At 40.1% G+C, this 21,811-nt stretch overlaps 1 protein-coding gene across 1 annotated transcript in view; it reads right to left on the minus strand.

Annotated features, from left to right (window-relative positions):
• DYNC1H1 (dynein cytoplasmic 1 heavy chain 1) overlaps positions 1-21,811 on the minus strand; it is a 45,059-nt gene that overhangs the window by 3,128 nt on the left and 20,120 nt on the right. Inside the window, exons 29-73 of the mRNA XM_040066731.2 lie at positions 21,384-21,543; positions 20,916-21,159; positions 20,537-20,720; positions 19,879-20,091; positions 19,474-19,712; positions 19,207-19,363; positions 18,577-18,804; positions 18,066-18,296; positions 17,810-17,950; positions 17,330-17,563; positions 16,523-16,729; positions 16,304-16,425; positions 15,789-15,954; positions 15,385-15,548; positions 15,001-15,130; positions 14,103-14,236; positions 13,739-13,853; positions 13,455-13,616; positions 13,164-13,378; positions 12,873-13,077; positions 12,563-12,736; positions 12,341-12,460; positions 12,093-12,213; positions 11,296-11,491; positions 10,559-10,676; positions 9,405-9,620; positions 8,644-8,856; positions 8,326-8,453; positions 7,745-7,898; positions 6,876-7,022; positions 6,642-6,792; positions 6,212-6,465; positions 5,934-6,068; positions 5,746-5,840; positions 5,479-5,653; positions 4,576-4,651; positions 3,363-3,523; positions 3,000-3,111; positions 2,857-2,917; positions 2,392-2,515; positions 1,961-2,074; positions 1,503-1,673; positions 1,139-1,356; positions 833-936; positions 249-460 (exon numbers count right to left, since the gene is read on the minus strand). Coding sequence (XP_039922665.1) covers positions 249-460; positions 833-936; positions 1,139-1,356; positions 1,503-1,673; positions 1,961-2,074; positions 2,392-2,515; positions 2,857-2,917; positions 3,000-3,111; positions 3,363-3,523; positions 4,576-4,651; positions 5,479-5,653; positions 5,746-5,840; positions 5,934-6,068; positions 6,212-6,465; positions 6,642-6,792; positions 6,876-7,022; positions 7,745-7,898; positions 8,326-8,453; positions 8,644-8,856; positions 9,405-9,620; positions 10,559-10,676; positions 11,296-11,491; positions 12,093-12,213; positions 12,341-12,460; positions 12,563-12,736; positions 12,873-13,077; positions 13,164-13,378; positions 13,455-13,616; positions 13,739-13,853; positions 14,103-14,236; positions 15,001-15,130; positions 15,385-15,548; positions 15,789-15,954; positions 16,304-16,425; positions 16,523-16,729; positions 17,330-17,563; positions 17,810-17,950; positions 18,066-18,296; positions 18,577-18,804; positions 19,207-19,363; positions 19,474-19,712; positions 19,879-20,091; positions 20,537-20,720; positions 20,916-21,159; positions 21,384-21,543 — 7,401 coding nt within the window. The remainder of the gene's footprint in view (positions 1-248; positions 461-832; positions 937-1,138; positions 1,357-1,502; positions 1,674-1,960; positions 2,075-2,391; positions 2,516-2,856; positions 2,918-2,999; positions 3,112-3,362; positions 3,524-4,575; positions 4,652-5,478; positions 5,654-5,745; positions 5,841-5,933; positions 6,069-6,211; positions 6,466-6,641; positions 6,793-6,875; positions 7,023-7,744; positions 7,899-8,325; positions 8,454-8,643; positions 8,857-9,404; positions 9,621-10,558; positions 10,677-11,295; positions 11,492-12,092; positions 12,214-12,340; positions 12,461-12,562; positions 12,737-12,872; positions 13,078-13,163; positions 13,379-13,454; positions 13,617-13,738; positions 13,854-14,102; positions 14,237-15,000; positions 15,131-15,384; positions 15,549-15,788; positions 15,955-16,303; positions 16,426-16,522; positions 16,730-17,329; positions 17,564-17,809; positions 17,951-18,065; positions 18,297-18,576; positions 18,805-19,206; positions 19,364-19,473; positions 19,713-19,878; positions 20,092-20,536; positions 20,721-20,915; positions 21,160-21,383; positions 21,544-21,811) is intronic.

Genomic DNA, 21,811 nt, shown 5'->3' on the forward strand with positions numbered 1-21,811 from the left:
GTTGAATAATAAATGCAGACTGCCTGGCTAGACTGTTTGCCATTGCATTTCTTCAAATACTACCCAAAAGACATAAACCAGGTTTTAGGAGCATGTCAAGAAACTCAGCAGGTCATTACATGGCTATGGCACTCAGCATCAATACAGGTCCCACTGGCCCCTCAGCAGTGTAATTGGTACTTGCAAATCACAGTGCACCTGAATTTGTGCTTTTCCTATGCCCATGTTAAATAGAACACAGCTCTTACTTTAATGTTTTCCACAGTCCGCTTCAGATGGTTTAGAGTTTGTGGAATAAGGTGAAGCCAGTTAGAGGCTGTGGTATGCAGTGTTCTCATCCAGGCTGGGCGTCCATCTGATGTAGAATCAGTTCTTGTCTTCTTCTCAGTTTCTGCATAAGCCAGATCGTCCTCATCCTCCAGCATCTGCATTTTCAGCATTTTACTGATCATATCTATGCCTAAAACAGAAGATTTGCTGTTAGAGGAAGCAGTGGCACCAAGATTAAAACATCCTGCTATATGCAAGAACCAGGACTTTCCATTATTCCTAGTCTAGACCTAAGATTCAGAACTGCCCAGCTGTAGGTGGCTCCAGAAGCTTCCAATAAAGTTTTCCAGAATCAAGATAGGAGCTTGCCACCTGGAAGACTAAATGTAACTGGCTTTCTTGATTCACAGGCTCCTGGTCAGTTTTTGGACTACTCAAAAACTGTTGAGGAAGAAGGAGAAAGCTATCAACTCTTAAGCAAAATTTGTATTTCTCTTCTGCTTCTTAGTTAAAATGGTAGCCTGGTAATCCATGGAAGACATTGCTGAAGTTCTGGACTTACCCTGTGTAGTGAGAAGAACTTTCTCTGCATTATTTGGCAGTCCCAGCCATGATGGTGTTTGTGTATCTGGGAGCATCTCAACCCACTGCACAAACTCTTCACGCCTGCAAGGCAGAGTTTTAATATTCATTAAAGGCTTTCCTCTGCTAGAATGCCAAGGGAATGCTTTGCCTGAGACAGATGTTTACACAGCACAGAAACACAGGTTATGTGCTTGGTTTATAGTTTTTTGGTTTTTTTTGTGTGCAGTTTTCTAATTAAAAAAAAGTTGTATTTAAGAGATCAGGATAAGGAAAAAATGATTACCTGATTCCATCTGGCATCTGAATATCTTTGTGTCCATCAACCTTGCAAGCCAGTTTGAATTCACTGTCAAAACTTAAGGTAGTGAACAGACGTTCCAAGAAAGTGTTTAACAAACGTTGATCAAATTCATTATCGATACGACCTCCATAGATAGACTGGGCCATCAGTGTCTTCAGTGCAGACCAGGGGATCTTATCAGGGGAAATGTTTTGGCGACCCTATAATTAGCAGGAAACAATTATTGAATTTCCAACAGGTCTTTTGTGCCTATTCATTTAACTTCCCTAATTCTTCCAGAACTGACTGTTTCAGTGACGATCCAAAGTAATCTGTTACCTGTGCCTAAGTACACAACAGTACTTGCCTTGGCTGTATCATCCAGCCAGGTATCCACTGTGTCACAGGCAGATCTCAGGTCAGATTCTCCAAACTCATACTTCTTGGACCAACCCAAAGGAGCATAGCGCAGGCGCTCTTGGATAATGGCATGGAACCAGGCAAGGAGGAAATACAAACGAGCACGCTCATTTGGAGACTAGAAGTGGGGAGAAAAAAAACAACACAAAACCAAACAACTGTTACTCAAGTGAAGTGATGAAACCAAAGCCCGCCAAAAGACTAGAAAGTATCAGATTTAATGCTAGATTGTTACTGAAACTGAATACATTCTACCAAACAGAAAAAGCAACTACTACTTTATTGAGAGAGGAGAGAAAAAACACTTCAGGTGCATCTTAGTATCTGAGGATTTACCATCTAAGGTAAGATTTCAACAGACAGGTTTTTCCATTTATTTTCATCAAGACAAAACCACAGTCTCACCTTGCACATCCTAGAAACTGGAATGCTACTGAAAGTCCTCAGCATGTTTGCCTTCACACCAGGAGGAGGCTCAAACACGAAGATTCGGCCAGCACGTAACAAATTCACTGGCACCTAGAGAAGATCAACAAGCTCAAATCCATCTGCTTTAGCCTTCACTTAATTAAATCCCAGCACAGTTTGCATCAGCTTCAAAACCCCATGGTGAGCACGTGAAGTACTGCCTTTCTTTTGGAGGTTAGGGGAATCAGCAAAAGAAACTATGAAGTTTACAGCTACAATTCAGTTATCAGAAAGCAAGGCTAATAACTGCCCTGACAGGTGTGGATTTTCCCTCTTCTTTACTGCAGAAAGGCAGTCATGAGAGAACCTTCCCTGGGGAGCACTCTTAGCTCTCCAAACCAGTTAATCAAATTTTAAATCAGTGTTACCTTTGGATTAATCTCCATGGTAAGGAAGAGTCTGAAGCAAGCATGGGGTTGCAGGGAATGTAGTTTCTTTTCTAGTTGCATGAGCCAGCCAGGAGCCAGGTGAACGTTCTTCAGCATTACCCATCTGTGCATTTTTGAAAGAGAACAAGTGCTTTTTAGTGAACAGCTTATGGATCCTGGCTGTGATCATCACAAAGAGTAACAGAATGTACCAATGCTAAAGATTTTCCTCCCTCTTTTTAACTTGCCTTCTAAATAGAATCAGTTACTATGTACTGTAAAACCTACTTCTCCTGAAAATGTTTAAAGAGAAGACGTATACCTATGTGCTTGTTATTACAAGCTTAAATTCAAAAGACAGGCCTACTTTTTTGTTTTGCTCACAGTTTTATGTCTTTAACCAGTAGCTAACATCCGTCTTTTACCTTTCTACTAGGCTGTATTCTAGCTGAAAATGAAACTTACCTTCCAGATTTCACTGCTGTGTTTATTGCTTTATCTGCTTGGTTAAACCCTTCAGCAGAACCTAAAAGAGAGAAGGGTTGCTAAATCTCTTACTGCTAACAATTTCATTTATGCTTAGATGTTGAAATAAGGTATGCTCTTACCAATAGCAATAGAAGTAATCTGCGTATTCTGCTCAGCTGCAAGGTCTTCAACATGACCACTGGCATCATAACCAGGCACTGAACACATCAGCACAGGGGTATTTGGTTTCACCTGCGCTCCAAAAAGTTGAAGAGGATATGAATCAATCACTACATAAATATGAGAATACAGAAAGCTCAGTGCTTCCTCCTTCTGTACAACTAAAACCATTATGTAACGCTTAGTTTTACTTTAAAAAAAAGAAAAACAATCCACTCCTCATGCCAGAGAAAGGTAAGTGAAAGAAATATTAATTGGATAGCTTAACTCACTGTGGAACTCATGCAAGGTGGCACTAAGCATTTTAAAAACAAGTGGTTTACCTCCGTATCCACAATGTGTGTCAAATCTAAAGGCTGCTCCATAATGGACATGAAAGACTCTCCAAGGTTTGTTGAAACAAAGGTATGAGCCATGGCCAGCAAACGATCCGGACGGAAGGCCTGGATCAGAAGCAAGCGATGAATGGCCTGTCCAATGGGAGCTGGAAAGAGGAGACAGGATTAGATGGACAGGTAAAAAAACCATTCTCAACACCCTCCTCTCTTCAATTCTCCACTCAATTTCTCCCCATCTTGTTCTGAAGACTACGTATTTAGAAAGTTAATTATCTTTTTGGAAGGTCTGATGCAACTTTTTACTGAAATGCTTATATTCTGTTTCTTGACAACTGAAAAAAATTAGCAGCTTCAGCTGGTTTACAAAATCTACAGGCTAGAATTATTGACATGAGTGATTTTAATTTCCAGGGAAAACAGATCTTTTCACATCTTCTCACTCACAAAATAATCTCCTCTTCTGCTAGACTTTGAAGTCATATACACTTGTCTAGCATGGATAGAGCAGATAACCTAGAGCTGCTTCAGCTAATAATCCAGCAGCTTTAATAACCAGCTAGTGAAAACAAGCTGAGAATCCTTAGTTTAAAAAGCTACAAGAATGAGCCTGGAATGATCAAAGGCAGCAAACACTTCCTAAAATTACCTATGAGATGGGGGATGAACTGAAGGGCAACAGTTACTCTCAAGTTCTCACTCCTAAAAAATTAGCACTGACAACTAATGTAGCAAGAGGTAAGACTTCATGCTTAGGTACAACTGCAGGTCCAAACACTACACTTAGACCAGCCCATTCCTCTGTGTCTTGGAGCTTTTTAGAGTATTGAGCTATCTCCAGACTGGCAATGACTAAAGTTAATCCAAACTACTGTGCAATCAATCTAATGAGACTGTAGAATTACATTTCGTCCTCAGTGGAAGACCAGATCACAGGTTAAGGTGCAACAACCCAGTGTAGTAACTACTCCTTAGAACCATTTGGTTTAAAAAATACAGTGAAAACAAACAAACCTCACAAAAACCCCAAACCCGGAACCAAACCCACTAGACTTGAGGTCCTTCTACAATCCCAACTTTATGATTTTGTCAACCATTAAGGTCCAAAATTAAATTCTACGTTAGATTGCTTTTAAAATCATAGTAACTGCTTAGATCAGTACAGCACGACTGATATGGGCAACAGAGCATCTTCACTTACTTGCAGGTTTTTCTTCAGTCCAAAGGTATGGTACAGTCTGTTCTGGGGAACTGCTATCCAACCAGATGCAGAATTGCTGTATTGAAAAAAAAATATGCAAAAAACCTGAAGTTGAGTTTCAAGATATCAGAAAAGTACAGCAAGGACATGTAAAATACACTTTGTCTATTATCCTATCTTTAGATGTGCCAAATCATTTCACTGATATGTTTCATTTCACTGATAGCCTCCAGCACCCCCGATTCTACAGATCTCTATCAAGTCCCAGGCCAAGCTGTATGCTATTTTACCCCAGGCTGAACAGTTTGAGAAAAATTAGATGTAGTAAAGAGAATTCAACTTCTAATATAAAAATTAGGAAGGGCAAACCAAACAGGTGCTATTTAAGATATGGCCATAATTTGTGACATACAGTTTCACAGTCAAGACAAAGATGTATTTATTATTCTTTGAACATTTCAGTCAGGAGAAGGTGCAGTGTTCAGCAGCTGAGTACTGTCCAAATTGATTCCACATAGACACGTCCAAGAGCCTACCATAACGAAGTTATGTATGGCTGGGGCTGCTCCCCTCTGCTGCATAATTATCACACAACAGTGACACAGCAAAAGATATGCAGTGTCACACTTTCTGCTACCATGAGAACCAAAGCTGGCCAACTACAAAGCCAGATGAATGGTGAAACTGTTTCTGAATGATAAACAGTGCTGGTCTTTACAAGTTTCACAGCTGGGTCACAAAGGAAGTAAGAACATTCATTTCCACAACTACAGCTAGTTAATCTTTAGGACTTCCCTTTCCACAGCAGGAGAGCTTACTTGTAAGCATGAAGCTCTTCAAGCAGACACCTGAAAAGCTTAACAAGATAGTTCAGTGGAGAGACAAACCCTAACCAACACTCACCTCATCAGCTTGAACTTTTGAAACCAGGTCCTTAAATGCAGGAAGGCAGCTCAATCTCATCATTGCCTCTGTTTGCTCTACAGTCAAACCATTGATTTTGGGGAGAGATGCAGTGTTCAGTACAATCTCCTTCCCTCTCAAGAAGTGCTGGAATTCTGCATCGTATGTAGGCTCCCTAATGTTAAGGGAAAAGAAGATTTTAGCCAGATGCCTTCAAGACAGCCCCCCCTTTTTCAACTGAAGTGAAGCAAGAAAAGAAACATTTACCCAATAGTGCCTTTCAGTTTGATCCGGGCCAACAACATGGCAAACGTTATGTGATCCTGGTGCAGCATGCCACGTGCCACTCGATTGAAGGCCACCTAAGAACAAAACAGAGGAGTAGCGTAAGAAGCTTTAAACTCTGACCCTTCAAAATCATTAAAGAATTACATTTATTAATTAAAAAACTGAACCTGAAAGAGATCCTTTGTGATGATTGAGAGACGATGAGTATGGTCTGTAATTCCCTTCAGATTTGGATTCTCATACAAGACATTGTGATAGATGTCCAAGAAAAACTGCAGGGAGTATTGGTACAGGAAATGTATCTGAAAGAGAAGAGAGTTTATTTTTTCTCTCCACAATCCTGCTGTTTGATAACCAACAGAGTATGCCTACCAAACTGGAATATTGGGCAGGGCCTATTTAGCTTTAAACACTCAAAGCTCCTGATAGAAAGAACTCAACCTACCTGTTTCAGTGACTCCATAGTAAAGTAGATACTGCTGCAAGCTGTAGAAAGAGGCAAGTACTGCTGGGAAACAGTCTCTACTTCTTGCATGACAATATCAGTCTCTTCTACTTTTCTGGTAACCTCTGCTGCTTCCTTCTTCAGGTTCTCAAGCGTAGTAATGATGGTGTCATCATCCAGGATACGTCCCTTCACTTCATTAAGTGCTTGTAGTAGGGATTTTTCCAGCTGACGTAAGCGCAGCTGAAATTCACCTTAGTTAGAAGAAAAAAAAGTCACATTGTACAGATATGTTAAAGAATTATGTGAATTGTATGTACTTTGCCATTGGGCATCCTGAAAAGAGTATGAAGACATTTCACCGTGTACTTCTAGAGTACACGCACTGTATTCTTTTAGAACAGGAGGAAGTTAATTTTGGTAAACATACCCTGAAGCTTGAGGAGGTCAGAGCGTTTTTCATCAACATCTGGTCTTTCAGCTTTCAGGACTTCATTCAAACACTGGCTCTGCAAGCTGCTGCGAGTTACTGTGAAGTTCACAAATGTAACACGAGAGCAGAGGTCTGGTGGGAATTCAACCTGTCACGGGAAACATGAAAAAAATTTCTCAGCTCTCTTCACATGCCATTTCTACAAACAGGACAGCTTTTGATTTTACTTACTGTTGGATCTCTGGTGGAAAGGAAGATAACAAAGGATGGTGACAAATCAATATCTTGGTCTCCCAGAGTAATCAGAACTCTGCCTCCGGTTCTTCGGACTTCACGATTCAGAACTGGATTCAGAACTGGATCATAGCTCTCCACATCCTAGAAAGACAGATGAGTTAAAGATTGATGGCAAATGTCTCAAGCTAAAACTCCCAGTCCAACAGCACCTTAAATTCTGGTATGCAAACAATTGGCAGTTGGTTTGGAATAGGGATCACGTTCAGAAAGTATTTGCACTTTAGATGTGCAGTTGAGCCTCACAGGTAGAGAAGAGAATTATTATTAATGGCTGTAATTTTGTTAGCTCTACTGCATGTAAACCCTATTCTAAACAGCACAAGCAACAGCTACTGATCTCTTCCATTTCCATACTAAGAAGTGAAAAACATACCCATTTCAAGTGAAAGTCAATTATTCCTACAGTTGCCTGTTTCTTCATATTACTGAAATTTCTCCCTGATACTCTGAGTAGATTTAATTCTAGATAATGAACAATATTAGTTGCCATTATCTGTGACTAGGGAAAGCACATGAAAACAAAGGAACAGATAGACAGGTTGCAAGTCATTTTATAGTATGGAAAGATCAATTCAAGATAAAAGAATTTGATCTTGAAATGGTGGAAAAGGAAATACCTTCTTTTGATTTTGTAACTCACTAATTCTTCTCAGGATTAACACCATATGTATCATTAGTTTGCTTGTTAAATTGTAAATTGAAAATAAAGTCACTTGCATGTTACTAAGAGAACAACAAACTTTTCTAATACACAGGACAGAATTCAAGAATTTAAATAGCTTCTACAAGATCATGCCACTAACCTGAACTAGAAGTGGGTTACCAAATCTCAAGGCACTCTCCAAGTTCTTCCTGAAAGCGTCATCCAAGAAGCTCGTACGAGTTATCTTACGGTCTTTATATTCATTCATGATAAACTCTGTAGCTTGCCCAGAGGGATCGATGATCAGCGGATACCTTAAGTTAAAAATAAAACACTTTCATTATTTAGATTTTGACTGCAGACAGTGTCTAAGCAGTTTTATGAATTTACATTGCATTATTAGTCTCAACTCTAAAACCTTGTTTATTCTTTCACTAATTTGAGGCAGGTTCAATGACTCACTTCAGTTTTAAAAAGCAAGTTTGTATTTGAGCAACAAAATAGCTCAAATAACAAAATGGCTCAAGCCAACTTATTTTAACAGCTAAGCATAACACAAAAGGCAAGCAAAGGTGAATGAGAGATTTTTATGTTTACACAAGTTTGAGATGCTTTTAGGAACATTAGAGGTTCACACCCCAGTGAAACAGTGCTTTGAAGGAGCTACTGTGATTCAATAGGTGCAAACCCTGCCTGTTGCGAGAATGTTGCTTGAGAACTTCACATCTTAGAAGGAAGTACCTGTTAAAGCGCTTGAGCATGATGGCATTCTCTGTGCACAGGTCATCTGCAGGCAGAGAACTCGCCTGCCAGCGCAGCCGCTCATCGGCGTTGGAAAGGTACTCGGTCCTTGCGATGTCTGTGCGGAACTGCAGGAAGCAAACACAGGTAATATTTAACTTGACCTTCTCCAACCAGCTGGTGAAGACATTTTAAGTAAATGCAGCTCTACAAAGCTGCAACAGCTTTCCAACAGCTCCATTCTTTACCTACCAGTTCTAAAGCTTAACTCCTGCAGTAAATCCATGTATGGTTAGCTTATCATGACTGTATCTTTACCTGGATATTTGCTTGCTGCAAATGGTGAGACCACGTAGTGAACAGATTCTGACGCATCTGCTGATCAAAGTAGCCAGCATAGGCAATAAAAGCTCCTGAAAGTAAACAGTCTCCTGCAATGGTGGACATCTGGTTTTTGAAAGTTTCACTTGTCTTCTCCCATCTTTCACGTTCAGCAGAAAGACTCTTCAGAAGAGCTGTGCTACGGTTTACCTAGAAATAAGTGGTGAAGTAGATTCTTTAGGTGATGAAATGTTCTTATATTTCAAGTCTCTCAGAACACTTAAATTCTGACTAAAGGCCCAAGTTAAACTTAAAAGCTCAGAATGAGATTAAATTTGAGGTTCTTCAGTGCTAATAAATTTAATTTATTCTGTTACCTTGAGGAACTTAAAAGTGGTAAGTACTAGTACAGTAGTAACGTACTAATGATGAGATCAAGTACATAGAATAATCCACACTCCTCTCCTTGAAGCCCAGTTAAGACATTATAATCCCACTACATCCATGCCTGTTTTCAAAGGCTTTCCACATATTTTAAATCTTATGAGAACTGTCTTGTTAACCAAGTAGCAATATAATTTGGGATTTCTCTAACTCCAGACAGGTTTCTTGAGAGGCCTCATAACACCCAGAGATGAAACAGTTCAAATGCACTGCAGAGAGGAAGCAACCAAGTCCACTCTCAGATTCGAAGAAGGATTCAATTTTGGACTGTCAAAGATTAAAGAACGAAAAATTATTGGTACATGAAATCTTACTTTTGCTTCTACAGCAGCCAAGTCTGCCTTAATAGCTTGAGCTTCTGAAATCAGCACTGCATATTCTTCTTTGTAACGGGCAATACTGGCCTCAAGATCACGAATCATTTGCTCTACTTCATTTGCTTTCTGTTGGTTGTCTTTGGCATCATCCTCCAGCTTCTGCAGTTCATTGCGTAGAGGTTCCACTCTTTTCAACATATCAGCATAGTTTAGCTGCAAATGATAAAAAGAATCTTTACACTTTCTAAAATGACATGTTAACAGGAACCACAGCATTGTATACTACCAACTGCATCTTTTTAAATTTAAGTACTTCTGACCTGTGTAAGAATTAATAACTACTTAAGAGAAACTTAGTATTGTTTATCAGTCTGTAGGACTCTAGCTTAAACTAAGCACAGAAACATAATTAATTGCTTCTTGCAAGATCCTTGTACTGCTCTGTAGATTTACAGAGCATTCAAAAGGTTCAGACCACATTAAGAAGTGCACACCATTGTTTTACATAAATATTCAATGGAGTGTTCATGCCAGTACTGTGCTCATCTGCCCTTCTTAGCAGTGAAATGAATAAAGCTAAGCCACAGAACAATTAGGACAGGGTCTATTGGCAAGATTCAAGTTAAATACAGTCTCTCCAGATCATGCCATTCCAAGCAGGCAGAGTCTTAATGAGTCAAGAACTTTGCTGTATTGGAACACCAACAGGCAAGTAAAATCACTCTTGGGTATCTCACTCTTGGGGAAAGATTCCCAAAGCCTATTCCTTTAGGAAACTAAAAAGACTGCTTTGAGAGTGTCCTACTCTGAGGCAAGACAAATGCAGTCTTCATTAAGAGGACTGCACTGCATTGTCCAGTGGAGAATTGTCCTGTTCTGTAGAATAACATCACATACAGAAAGTATCCACCAGTGTTCATCGTAAACCTGAAGTTTTCAGTGCAGAGGCTGTATCACAACTGGCCAGTAATTCTCTGGCATGTCACTGTATATCCCATAAGCATTCATCTGAACCATCTACCCCATTTCTTTGAAGCAAAATAGCTTGCAATATTTACTGAGATAAGGCAAATTCAGAACCTTTAGACATTGCTATGTGCCTTCTGGCTCACTCTTTTCACCTTGCCTTTGCTTCCTCAAGCTGACTTTACCTGTGCAATTGCCCATTTCACCATAGGTCCACAGGCCAGTGATGCTCTGTTTACAATTTCATAGTTGTAACTTGGATTTGACAGGTAGTTTTTCTTCATCTTCTCCCGGATGGCATCACTGCAAGGGAAAAAGTTTTACAGATAGCATGAGTACACTGTATGTCAGCACACAGGTGCTCAGTATCCCTTTATCCAGCCTGCCTTCCACAGCTAAGAAATATTTCCTGTCAGTTTTGCTGAGTGGTAGCTGGGATGTTCAACATGTTGTTTCAGAAACTACAGCTTACAGGTGATAAAAAAAAGTATCAATATTTTAAGATTAGTCATTCACTAACTGCTCAGCTCTTTACTTTTAAAAAAACTGGAGTTGGAAGGGAATTCAGGTGTCTCTAATCTGACCTTCTGCTCCCATTTAGAGCCAGCTAGGAAGCTGACCAGCAGCCTGGGCTGTTACTGCTGCAAAACTACTTTCAACTGACAAAGTGGCTTTGGACACCAACACACCGCTTTGCAACCATGGCATTAAGTCACACAACAAGCAGCTGCTTCATCCCAATTTTCATGATACACCCTGGCTTCAGCAGTCTAGTTTCTGTACCACCTGCATGCTCACCATGTGCAATAAGCTGGTTTCAAAAGAAGTCAAGTGGTACCAAAGCAATTACACAGAGGAAAGTCCAGTGAAGACCCTCTATTCTTTGTAAATGGTTTGTTCATATAAATATCTCACACTTTACCTGATTTCCTCAGCAGAGAAGTTAACAATGGTCGGAATGAAGTTCTCTCTCATGATGATGGAACGTATTTGTTTCCAGTCAGTGGTGCTTTCACCTAACAGCAGGCAGATGGACTCCAGAGCCAACTTAACTGCTGCAGGTGGATTAGCCATGGAACGGACCTCTACCAGGTGCTGCTTCTTTATTGACTTCACAGCTAACCAGTGCCAGAAAGATGAAAAATGTTGATTAGGAAGAAAACAAACAGTTAGCAAAGCCCAGCAGAGTACCCTGGATTTGTATAAATGCTTCAAGATTCTCAAAAGGAATATGAGGTTATTAGAGAAGCAGATACTACTGAATAACTGCTATATTACAAGACACGCTTCTATGAAGATCAGCTTGCCAAACAGGCACAGACAACTTACTCTGCTGTCTAAAAATGATTCACTCAAACCAGTGATCTGTCTGTCCAGTTTAATGAATGGACAGTTTGACTACATGCTGTCTGTTCAGCAGCAAGGCATCACTAGTCTTTCTACAGCTGGTCTGCTAGAAACTAAGGCGCAATCCACAGGAGTATCAAGAATCAGACTGGTTCTATCATACACAGGAAAAAAAAAGAAAAAAAAAAAAGGCACAAAAATCACAGCTCAAAGACTGTGAATTCAAAAGAAGGGATTTCTTCAACTCTGTTCAGCCCCATGCTAAGAGCCACTTTTATGAGACAGGACCAACCCAGATCACAAGAAAACACATTCCTGTAGACCAGTTTTAGATCCAAGACCACTGTGTGATCTCTTGAGGTGCTAACATACCATTCTGAGCTTCAATGACAGCAGGCTCCACCTTGTCAAGATCTTCCTTCACACTCATCTGCTTGTCTGCAATGACCTCCTGCTGCTTGTGCAGCTGTTCCTGAATCTCCTGGCTCATAACCTATAAGGAAATTTCACAGACAAAATACTGCCTTTTAGAAGGTGAAATTCTTCCAGCACTTGCTCTGTAGGCTCTGTTTTGTAAATAAAATAGTTGCTGTGCGCAGAGATTCAACAAAATTTTTTACCTTTTTCTTCTCAGCTTCCTGTTGATCTTTCACCATCTTTTTCAACTTGTCATTGGCTGCTGCATTTTTCACTTCCAGCTCCTGACTCTTTATTCTTAGATCACGCCGCAATTCCTCCACCTAAGATCGATTGTAGGATGGAAGAGAGAATCCATACTGAGCACTGAGATCTGTTTACTCACTCCAGCTTTATAGAGAGCAAAGTTTTAAAGAGATACATACCTGATCAACTGTTTCCTTGATTTTTCTAAGACCAACATTCAAGTGCATCTGCTGCTCCTCCAGTTCACTTCGCTTCTCATTGAACAAGTTGGCGTAATGGTTGATGAAGTCCAGGTAGTGGCGTGGTGTGATTGCCATGGTTCTGCCTCCTCGTTTCGCCAGCCGAGCATTAGCCTTTAGGGAACAAAGTGTTGCAGAGTATGCACTGTTTTAAAATTTATTTGGATGCCAAGGATCATAGTTTTTAGGAAAATGGCGAATGATGCCATGGCCTAGAGGTAAGTGTAAGTTAAGCAGTGTAATAACATACCTGGTGAAGAGTCTGATGAACAAACACACAGCTATTAACAATAGCCTCCCTGTGCGTTGGTGGCTGTGGCAGCTTATCATACACAACTGGCATGTAATCAGGCACAACGTAATTTGGTTTCTCAAGATCCATTTTGCTTGTGAACTCTTTGCCAACTTGGTAGAGTGCCTCAGTTGACCAGTCTCCAAACCAGTTCAAGACACATCTGAAATATGAAGCATTTGTGAAGACTTCCCCAAAAGCAGTGTTTTAATGGCACCTGTAAAATATGTTGGAATATGCAGCAATTACCTGTTGAAGAGTGCAGGAGAAGTAGCTGCCCTGTCCTTCAGGCCCTCAGAAGATGGATTCATAGTGAACACTACATGGAGATTGCGAATGACTTGGCTGGTGAACCATTTGTACAGTTCTTCATGTGAATCTAACATTAAACCTTCTTTCTGTGCTCCTTCTTTACACTGAGTCATGAGGGTAGCATATTCATCTCCTTCAAAGAGACCAGGAACCTAATTCAAAAGATAGTTTTGTTGTAGTTTATGGTTATGAAAAGGTGCAAAAAATATTTACTTAAAATCTTCTTACCTCTCCATTGGCTAGGAGAGTGTTCATTCTCTCCAGGAATCCAGAATCCAAGACGTTTGACTCATCCATAATAAAAGCTATTTTTTCATTTTTACAGCCAGAGCGTCTCAATACTGTCCTAAGGTCTTCATCAAAATCTTCACCTGTGTATTTTCTGTGAACCTGGCAAGAGTTAAAACTGGTCATTAACATTTTGGTTTAGCTTTTAATGGGATTTTAGGGGTCAATATGTAAGCGGGAGTTTTGACTTACAGGTTTTCAGAAGTTAAACTTAGCACACCAACCTTGATTTGGTAGACACTCAAACCATTCATCCAGGCAACAAATCTTGACAGGGTTGTTTTCCCTGCTCCACTGACTCCAATCAGCAGCAAGTGGCCCTGTGGCTGACGGAAGATTCTGAAAAGGAACACAACCAAGTGTGATTGGTAAGTGTTAGCAACTTACTGAAGCTTTTCCTGGAACACCTAAGCTTCAAGTTAGTACCATAACTGACACACCTTACCAGACAGGATCCTGCTATATGGAGTGTATTTTCCATAGACAACAATGAGACCATGCTCTGTTCTTACTCTGTACTGAGGCTATTCTGGTTTAGAGTAACTCTAAGTACTGCTTATATGAGCAGCAATGGAAGTCTGAACTTACCGGTCAATTCTTAACACATGATCCAAGACTTCATTGAACAGGACAAGTGGTACATCAAGTTCTTCTTCATAAAAGACTTTAAGCCTAGCTTTCACATAGTCTCTCAATTCTTCTTGATCCACTGGAATATAATCCTAAAAGAACCAGCCAATACAGAATGGAAGATTAAGGGAATTTGCTTAGGGATAAATTTATGAGTACACCAAAGCAGAACTACTAGAATACTTGAGTAGCAATCCCCTAGAAAAGCTTAAGAACATTGTACTCATTTAACTTGCACAGAAACGTGTCCACTGCCTAGAGCAGCACAGGTAGCAGCATGGGGTTTAAACACTTTATCTACTGAACCTGTCATAGGCTGAGCCTATGCTGCCAGTTACCAAAGAGACTGGGAAGCAGCACTACAGACTTACCTCCTGCCCCAATTTATTTTAAACAGCCTTTCCTAGTCACTTACTATTGGTCAAAGGGTAGCAAGCTAGGAGGACTTTTGCCTGAACTCACCAGGATTTGTACAGGTTGCCCAGATGGATCACTTCAGATTATAAGAAACAGGTCACCAGAAAATGTGTAATATCAGTATTGCTCAAGAGTCACCGCCTTATCCAAGAGATTCCATAAGGAATAACTGTAACCTGGTAACGTCACACTATTCTTGAGAAAATTATACTGCTTCTACATTCCATGGTAGCATCCCTGGTGTAACAGCTATCACTTTTGTGGCAGAGTTCACTCCAGATAATCATAGTAAAAATTTCTTGGAGATCAATTTAACAGCATGATGGGCACCAATTATCACTTTAATATGGTCATAAGAGCTGCATCACTCAGTTGCATCTAACCTATTTAATTTTGGGGGTTTTTCTTTTTTTTTTTTTTTTTTTTAATTTTAACTTGCCTTTGACAGCCAGTTGCTGTACAAGATAGGTCTGCTCATAGCCTTTTCTTTGTCAATATTGGGGAAGTGTTTCAGAGCAACCATGTCAATGTTCTCATCAGTCCAGCGTCTCTCCTCATCTTCCACAAGTCTGGATAAAGAAGTTAAGTCAGTGAGTACAGTCCTCTGTAATGGGAGGAAATAATCACACCATGGCAGCACAATATACTTCTGCTTTGTACAGATACAACTTCCAACACAGTCAAGCTGGAGTGAAAGGAAACATTCTCACTGGTATTCCAGCTATTTAACATAAAGCACACTTTAGTTTGATGTTCCAATGAAAGCTGGTGAGAAGTAGGCAACTTTTAATGGTTTTGCTTCCCCAGCTCATGAATTTTTTACCTGTCCTGGAAGAGACGTAAGGCTTCGTGGGCCCAAATCCTGATAAGGCCTTCAACTGGTAAGGTTTCCAGTGGTCTCAATGCTTCGAATATACCTCTCACCCACCGAGTCATTTCACGAGGTGAGTAGATGTAGTGTGGCTGCGTGTCTTGAGTGAATCTCTCCTAAAAATTTAAACTTAATTAGTTACTCTACCTCGAAGTTGCACCATTATCTTTGACAGGTCTTGGCATTGCAAGGCATTACTCTGACAGCATAATTCAGTCATTTTTGCCAGAACCCAAGTAATCAGTTGAGTTCTTGTACACATATTATCCATGTAAAATGCTAACAAGACATGTCAAATGATTCAGCATGGAAGAAAGTCTTCTAACTGGAGTTTGGAGTTGCATTTAACAAGTTACCTGAGACATTGTGTAGAACTCTACCATAGCAGCAGTGAGAGGTTCTGCATAAGTGCGAAGTGATGGGATCAGCCTCAGCATTGCACGATTGAATGTTCCATATATCTGAGTAAGTGAAGCTGGTCCAGGATAGTCCACATAGACCACAGGGACATGTCGTAAAAATCTGAAAGATTAGCATATTACACAGTACAGAAAGTCAAATCACTATCTGTATTCTCTTCATTATCTTTTGCCAAAATTAAATAACTGCTCGATTCAAAATCATCAGCAGCAATTGTAGTTGGTTTGATTGCTCCCATTCTCAAGTGTTTCAGACAGGTGATTCAACAGCCTAACACTCAGTCCACTGCTGGGTTGTTATGGTAAGAACGAAGCAGCAGAGAGTGCAAAAGCAAGGAACACAATTTCAGCACAGCTGCTGTTAAACAAGTGTATTAAGAACAGATTATATAATCAATGCTTCAGTTTTGACTCCTATTCCATTGTTACCTAGAATTTATTAGACACATTACCTATGTGACAGAGGTTTTCTTCCAGGATCAGTAGGTGGATTACATGCACCAACAAACTGAATTCTCTCCAGTTTCACCCACGTCTGGTCAGATGTACGGTAGAATCCTCCATGTTCCACCATCTGGAACAAAAACATAAAAATCAAATCAAATCAGTGGAACATTTTATTTCCCTATAAGTAGCTGTTGTGATACAGTTGATTACAAAGGAAAACAAACCTGTCTAATGAAGGATATGACTCTCTGTGTGCCATATTTATCCATATCTGGCAAGTTGATCTCATCACAGAACAGCACCAGCCACTTTCCTAATTGCACAGGAGCCAGCACCACTCCATTAGGGGTACGCCTGTATTCACAGTAGTGATCAAAAGTTTTCAACAGCAGTTCTGGAGTGGTAGCACTTGAAAAGTTGAGTCCAACCACCTTCAAAAGAAAACAGTGAAAGAAAAAATTAAAATACACTAAGGACTGAGAAAGTATACCAGGAGTCCTGGAAACAGGTATGTTTGGCTGTTCACAATGGAAGTATATATACCATCCACATTACAGGTATATTACCACATATATACAGCCATATACAGCCTAGATACTCTTTGCTTCCCACTGCAGGTTCTCCGTTTACCATGCAGCAATGCTTCTTGCCTGATCCTGCATTTTGAACAACACAACCTAAATGAAACTGTCACTCCACCTAAATACACAGAAGGATGAGAGCTACTCTTGAACATTTAAAAGGCTTTTAACTGAACACTGAATGCAGGAAATGCTCTTCTGTTACTGAAGTGGCAAAGCAAGAAAGCAGCCTCAGGCTAAAGAACTTAAGAAATGAATTTGTATCCTCCTCAATGTGATTTTTATTTTTTGCTGTATATACACGTGACTGACTGAGGTGAAGCTATCATTGAGTTCTGGCTAGGAAATAAATTCCATGCTATCTTTAATCTTAAGAAGATTAAAGACTTGCTACTACTCTGTAATTCACACACCCATGTGCACGCACACACACACAACTCTCTCATGTACCTCCATGTCAGGCAGAGCTCTGAGAGCACTGAAGAGGGTCATGGTCTTTCCAGAACCTGGTGGGCCACAGAGCACCAGAGGTTTGTGTTCTGCCAGCCAAGTGTACAGCAGTGCTTCATGGCGAACTGTATCTAGGGTTGGCACTACAACATCAGGAGCTGCAACTTTGTGTGTTTCAACTTCAATTTGAGGAACTTTGGATTGCCATGGCACCCATTCACCTGTAATGGACACCTAGAAGCACAAAAACATAATTAGACAATTTAGAACAGCTTAACCTTAGTTAATTTTTTTAAGTGACATCAAATTTGATGTGTTTATTTAAACATATTTTAAATAAATGCTTATTTGATGTGTTTGCTGAAGCGTGAAACTGTAAAATTTGAGATAGTCTAGCAGTTTATTCTCCAGATTTTCCTCCAAAATCTGAAGCGAGCTTTTAAGAAAACGAAAGACACTTCTAGCACAAGAAAGGTTTACCTCATAGTCAATTATAGGTATGTTGGGTGCAGTTGGCAGTGGCACAGTGGTGATTCTCCTAATGTATTCTCCCAGCTCCGCTCTCATTTTCAAACGACTATCTCCAGAAAGAGACCACAGTATCGCATAGACCAGGTACCTCTGCAAGGGGCAACAACAGCAAACATTGCTTTTAGAGTAACGGAACAAAGCTCAATGAGTAACTCAAATCTAGGCAAGCACAGGAGTCAGTCACTTGAGAGCAGATTGCATTTACCTGGATGTAACGCTCCAGCTGGTCTATCTGCATCGGGAAGTCGGGATGGTTGGCGTTGTACTGCGCCACGTTGCGGCAAGCTTGGTGCAGCATGGAGAACAGAGAGCCGAGGCAGCGCAGGCGCGTGAGGTCCATAATGTGCTCCAGCTTGAAAGCGTGTTCAAGTGCCTTGGTTACCAGGCCGTTGGATGTGAAATATGGCTGCATTATTGTTGCAGCATCTCTCTGAATCTGTTGGGGGAGACAAACACCGCTCTAAGCATTTGCTTCTCATTTGACTACCAGGCAGAAAGATTCTGTTTAAGGCTTAAAATACTTCATATTTAACAAAAGAACAGAAAGGAAAAAAAAAGGAAAAAAAAAAAAAAAGGAAAAAAAAAAAAAGAAAAAAAAAAAAGAAGTAAAGAGGAAGTCAGCCTTTCTATGATAGGCTGTCATAAATTCTACGTATGGTGTATCTGTGATACAAGCATTTTTACTACTTTATCCCATAATGTAATCTAAGTTATACCTGCAACATTGGGGATGCTGCTTCTTCTCCTTCATCTTCTTTGCCCTTTCGCCTGCGCTGAGCTTCCTCCTCACCTTCATCCAGAGGAATGCTTCTTAGTCTGGCCAGGAAGTTATTGAATATCATGTCTGTACTGAGAACATCCTCACTGAACCAGACCATACCACACCTTGACACAGTAGCCAAAGTGGCATATTTCAGATCCTGTACTTCAAACATGATACGCACCTGAAAAACAGAAATTTAAAATAACACTTAGGAGTAAAAACAACCAACAAGATGAAAACAATAGAATAACCCTTTCACTGAAAAAACAGAGACCTTTTAAAACATGCAAATTCGCATTCAGATGCTGAATAATCAACATCAGCATTATACTCTCCTAAGGTAAGTTCATAATTATTGACATTTACCATAAGTTTTATATAATTCATGTTTTGTCTTACAGGGTCGGAGTGAGTGTAACATGAAATGTTTCCACAAAAACCCCTTATTCCAGCAAACCACAATCTGAACTCAGTATTACTTTGCTTGTGATGAGAAAGAGTACATATTAACACTAGTACATATTAAATTAAACCAACAAGCTTATATACAGCACACAAACACAATGTAAAAAAAGAACATTACATTTGGTGGGAGGCTGAGACGTTCTCCATTTGGCAGAGTTAGAAGTTTGTTGTCATCCAGAACAGAGTTCAAGTTCTCAACCCATTCAGGGTCTACATCACCATCAAAGATAATCCACTGACGTTTTTGTAGTTCACCTCTCACATTGTCTATGATTCTATATTAAAGGAAATATTCATTGAAGTAGAGAATTAGGACTCAGAAAAGTGAAATTATCCTAGGTACAAATGTACCAGCCATTTTGTATTTGTGCTATTAAAGACTTACTTTCTCAGGACATGTGTAAACAAGCCATCTGTCCATTCCCTGGTATTTGGATCCAAAGTACCATAGAGGTGATCTTTGCTAATTGCTTTTGGATCTATAATGTGAGCAACACCTTCCACACCCTCCAGCCGTTCAAGGGCCTTCAGAAGTACTCTCCAGGCCATGCTCTTCCCACTTCCAGAGGGACCAACCATCATCAAACCATGATTTATCTGTGTAATCTGATATAGCTGAAGAACCTGTGATGCAAAAAATAATGTAGCAATTAACTTCAGCAGTCGATCTAAGCTTTTAGGTATTGTTTAAGACAAGAAAAATTTAAAAGCTTTTGACTTTTCATAATATAAAAGGAAATTTAGTCTTATACATAAACTTCAATTCCACATTTTCAGTTTCATATTTTACCTTTTCAACCCACATGCCACCAACTTCTTCTCCATCACCATAGGTAAGGTACATTTCCTGACACACTTTCTTAAGTTCCTCTCTCAAGGCTGTCATCTCTCCACGGTGATACTGTACTCCAGGGAATACATCAGAAAGGAGACTGAACAGCAGTGGAATGTCTTCTGCAACCAGTTTTGGTACCATAGTTTCACAAACACTTTGGATCAGGATCTGCAGAGAGAGAGTTACATTTCATCAGATTTTTTTGTTAAGTTCACTTCACCAAATGTGTTTGACAAGGAATACTTTACTGATTAAGTACCAGACCAGGGCAGTCTTAGTCAAAACAATTATTTAAGTGGTTTCAACTTTGGAACTACCTATGATTTCCTATTGATTTTCTGTTTATGTCTCTTTATTATGCTTTTGGCATTAATTGCTGAGATGCTGAGCAGCAATAAGTGTCACGGATGCACCACCTCATATGAATGAGTTGTGCACTATGATTCAGGAACTTAGAAGTCATATTTAACTTGGTGCTTTTAAGCCATCAAATTGCCTTTGGTAACTAACATTATTTTGTTCACGTGGCTTAATAATAAATGGTAAACACTGAAGGGTTACATTCTTTGTTAATTGTGCATCCTCTATCACAGAAGAACTTTGCACAAGTTACCTCTTGCTCTGGCAAGTTCTCAGCGATTTCTCCCTCATCAACAACTTCACCACGCTCTTCCTTTTCCCGCTTTATCTTCTGAATCCTCTCCCTCTTCACATTACCTGCACTAACCAGCACACTTTTCAGCGCTCTCAGGCCAAAATCATAGTGACTTTGGGAGGACAGCTGTTCATCACAAAGCCTAAGAAGCAAAAGAGACAAAATACAATTCGATTCTCAGTATGAACCAACATAACACTTGGTAAATGTCATTCTTTACTTGAAACTATTGCTTGAAATTATTGATACACAATGTGCTTAGTGAGTTGCAAAAGAGTATTACAGCTTTGAACAGTAAGTTCTATTGTTACTGACTGGAGCCAAACTTGTTACTCACTTGAAGAACGGTACTATCTTATTGGCAAGAACTTCAGCAGTACGGAAACCTTGGGAGTACAGCATGACCTGAGCAATCAACTGACGGTCTGGTTTGGTCATTGCCAAGCTACGGAACAACTTCTTCAAATTGTCAGGCAGATTAGATCTGCCCGCATAGCCGGGATTCATGGTGATGAAGATAGCCATGTCAGGGCTCACTTTGACTTGTTTGTTCAGCAGCTCACAGGTAATGGGTGTTGCAGCTGAAAAAAAGAGTGCATTTAGCTATACCTCAGTCAGTGATCCATCGCTCTGAGAACTGAAGTCATACATTATTCTATTTTAATTTCCTACAGTGATAGGAAACAGTAATAAGTTACATCAAATACTTAAGTTCTGACATCAAGTAGCTTCATCCTTGCATTATTTGCAAGAAATGTAGCTGAGAACAAAACAGCATGAAGGACGTTAGAGAAGAATTACATACTCTTGTCATAGTTGGGGTTGGAATGCTCTCGCAAGGCTTCCTGGATGCACTGAACTTGCTGTGAAACTGCAGAGAGCATTCGCTCCTCCAGTCTGTTGAACTCATCGAAGCAGCCCCATGCACCCACTTGGCAAAGTCCCACAAAGATGCGTCCCATTGCCTGCACAGAGAGGGGAAATTCACTCAGTTGCATCAGCAAAAGGAGCAGAGAAGAGCACTTTATACAATGCAGGAAGAAGCTGTCTTTATTTGTAGGTTACTGCATTTGTAGTACCATAAGAGTTATGAAAGGGTTCTGAAGTTCAGCTTTCACTGCTTCACAGAACCACAGAAGATGAGCACAGCTCCCTATTACTCCATACTGCACTGCAGTGTGCTCCAAAACAGGCAAACTAAGTCCACTGCATAATGTTCTGTTTGCTGATACC

This window comes from Hirundo rustica, chromosome 6 (genome assembly GCF_015227805.2).
Source record: "Hirundo rustica isolate bHirRus1 chromosome 6, bHirRus1.pri.v3, whole genome shotgun sequence".
NCBI lineage: Eukaryota > Metazoa > Chordata > Aves > Passeriformes > Hirundinidae > Hirundo > Hirundo rustica.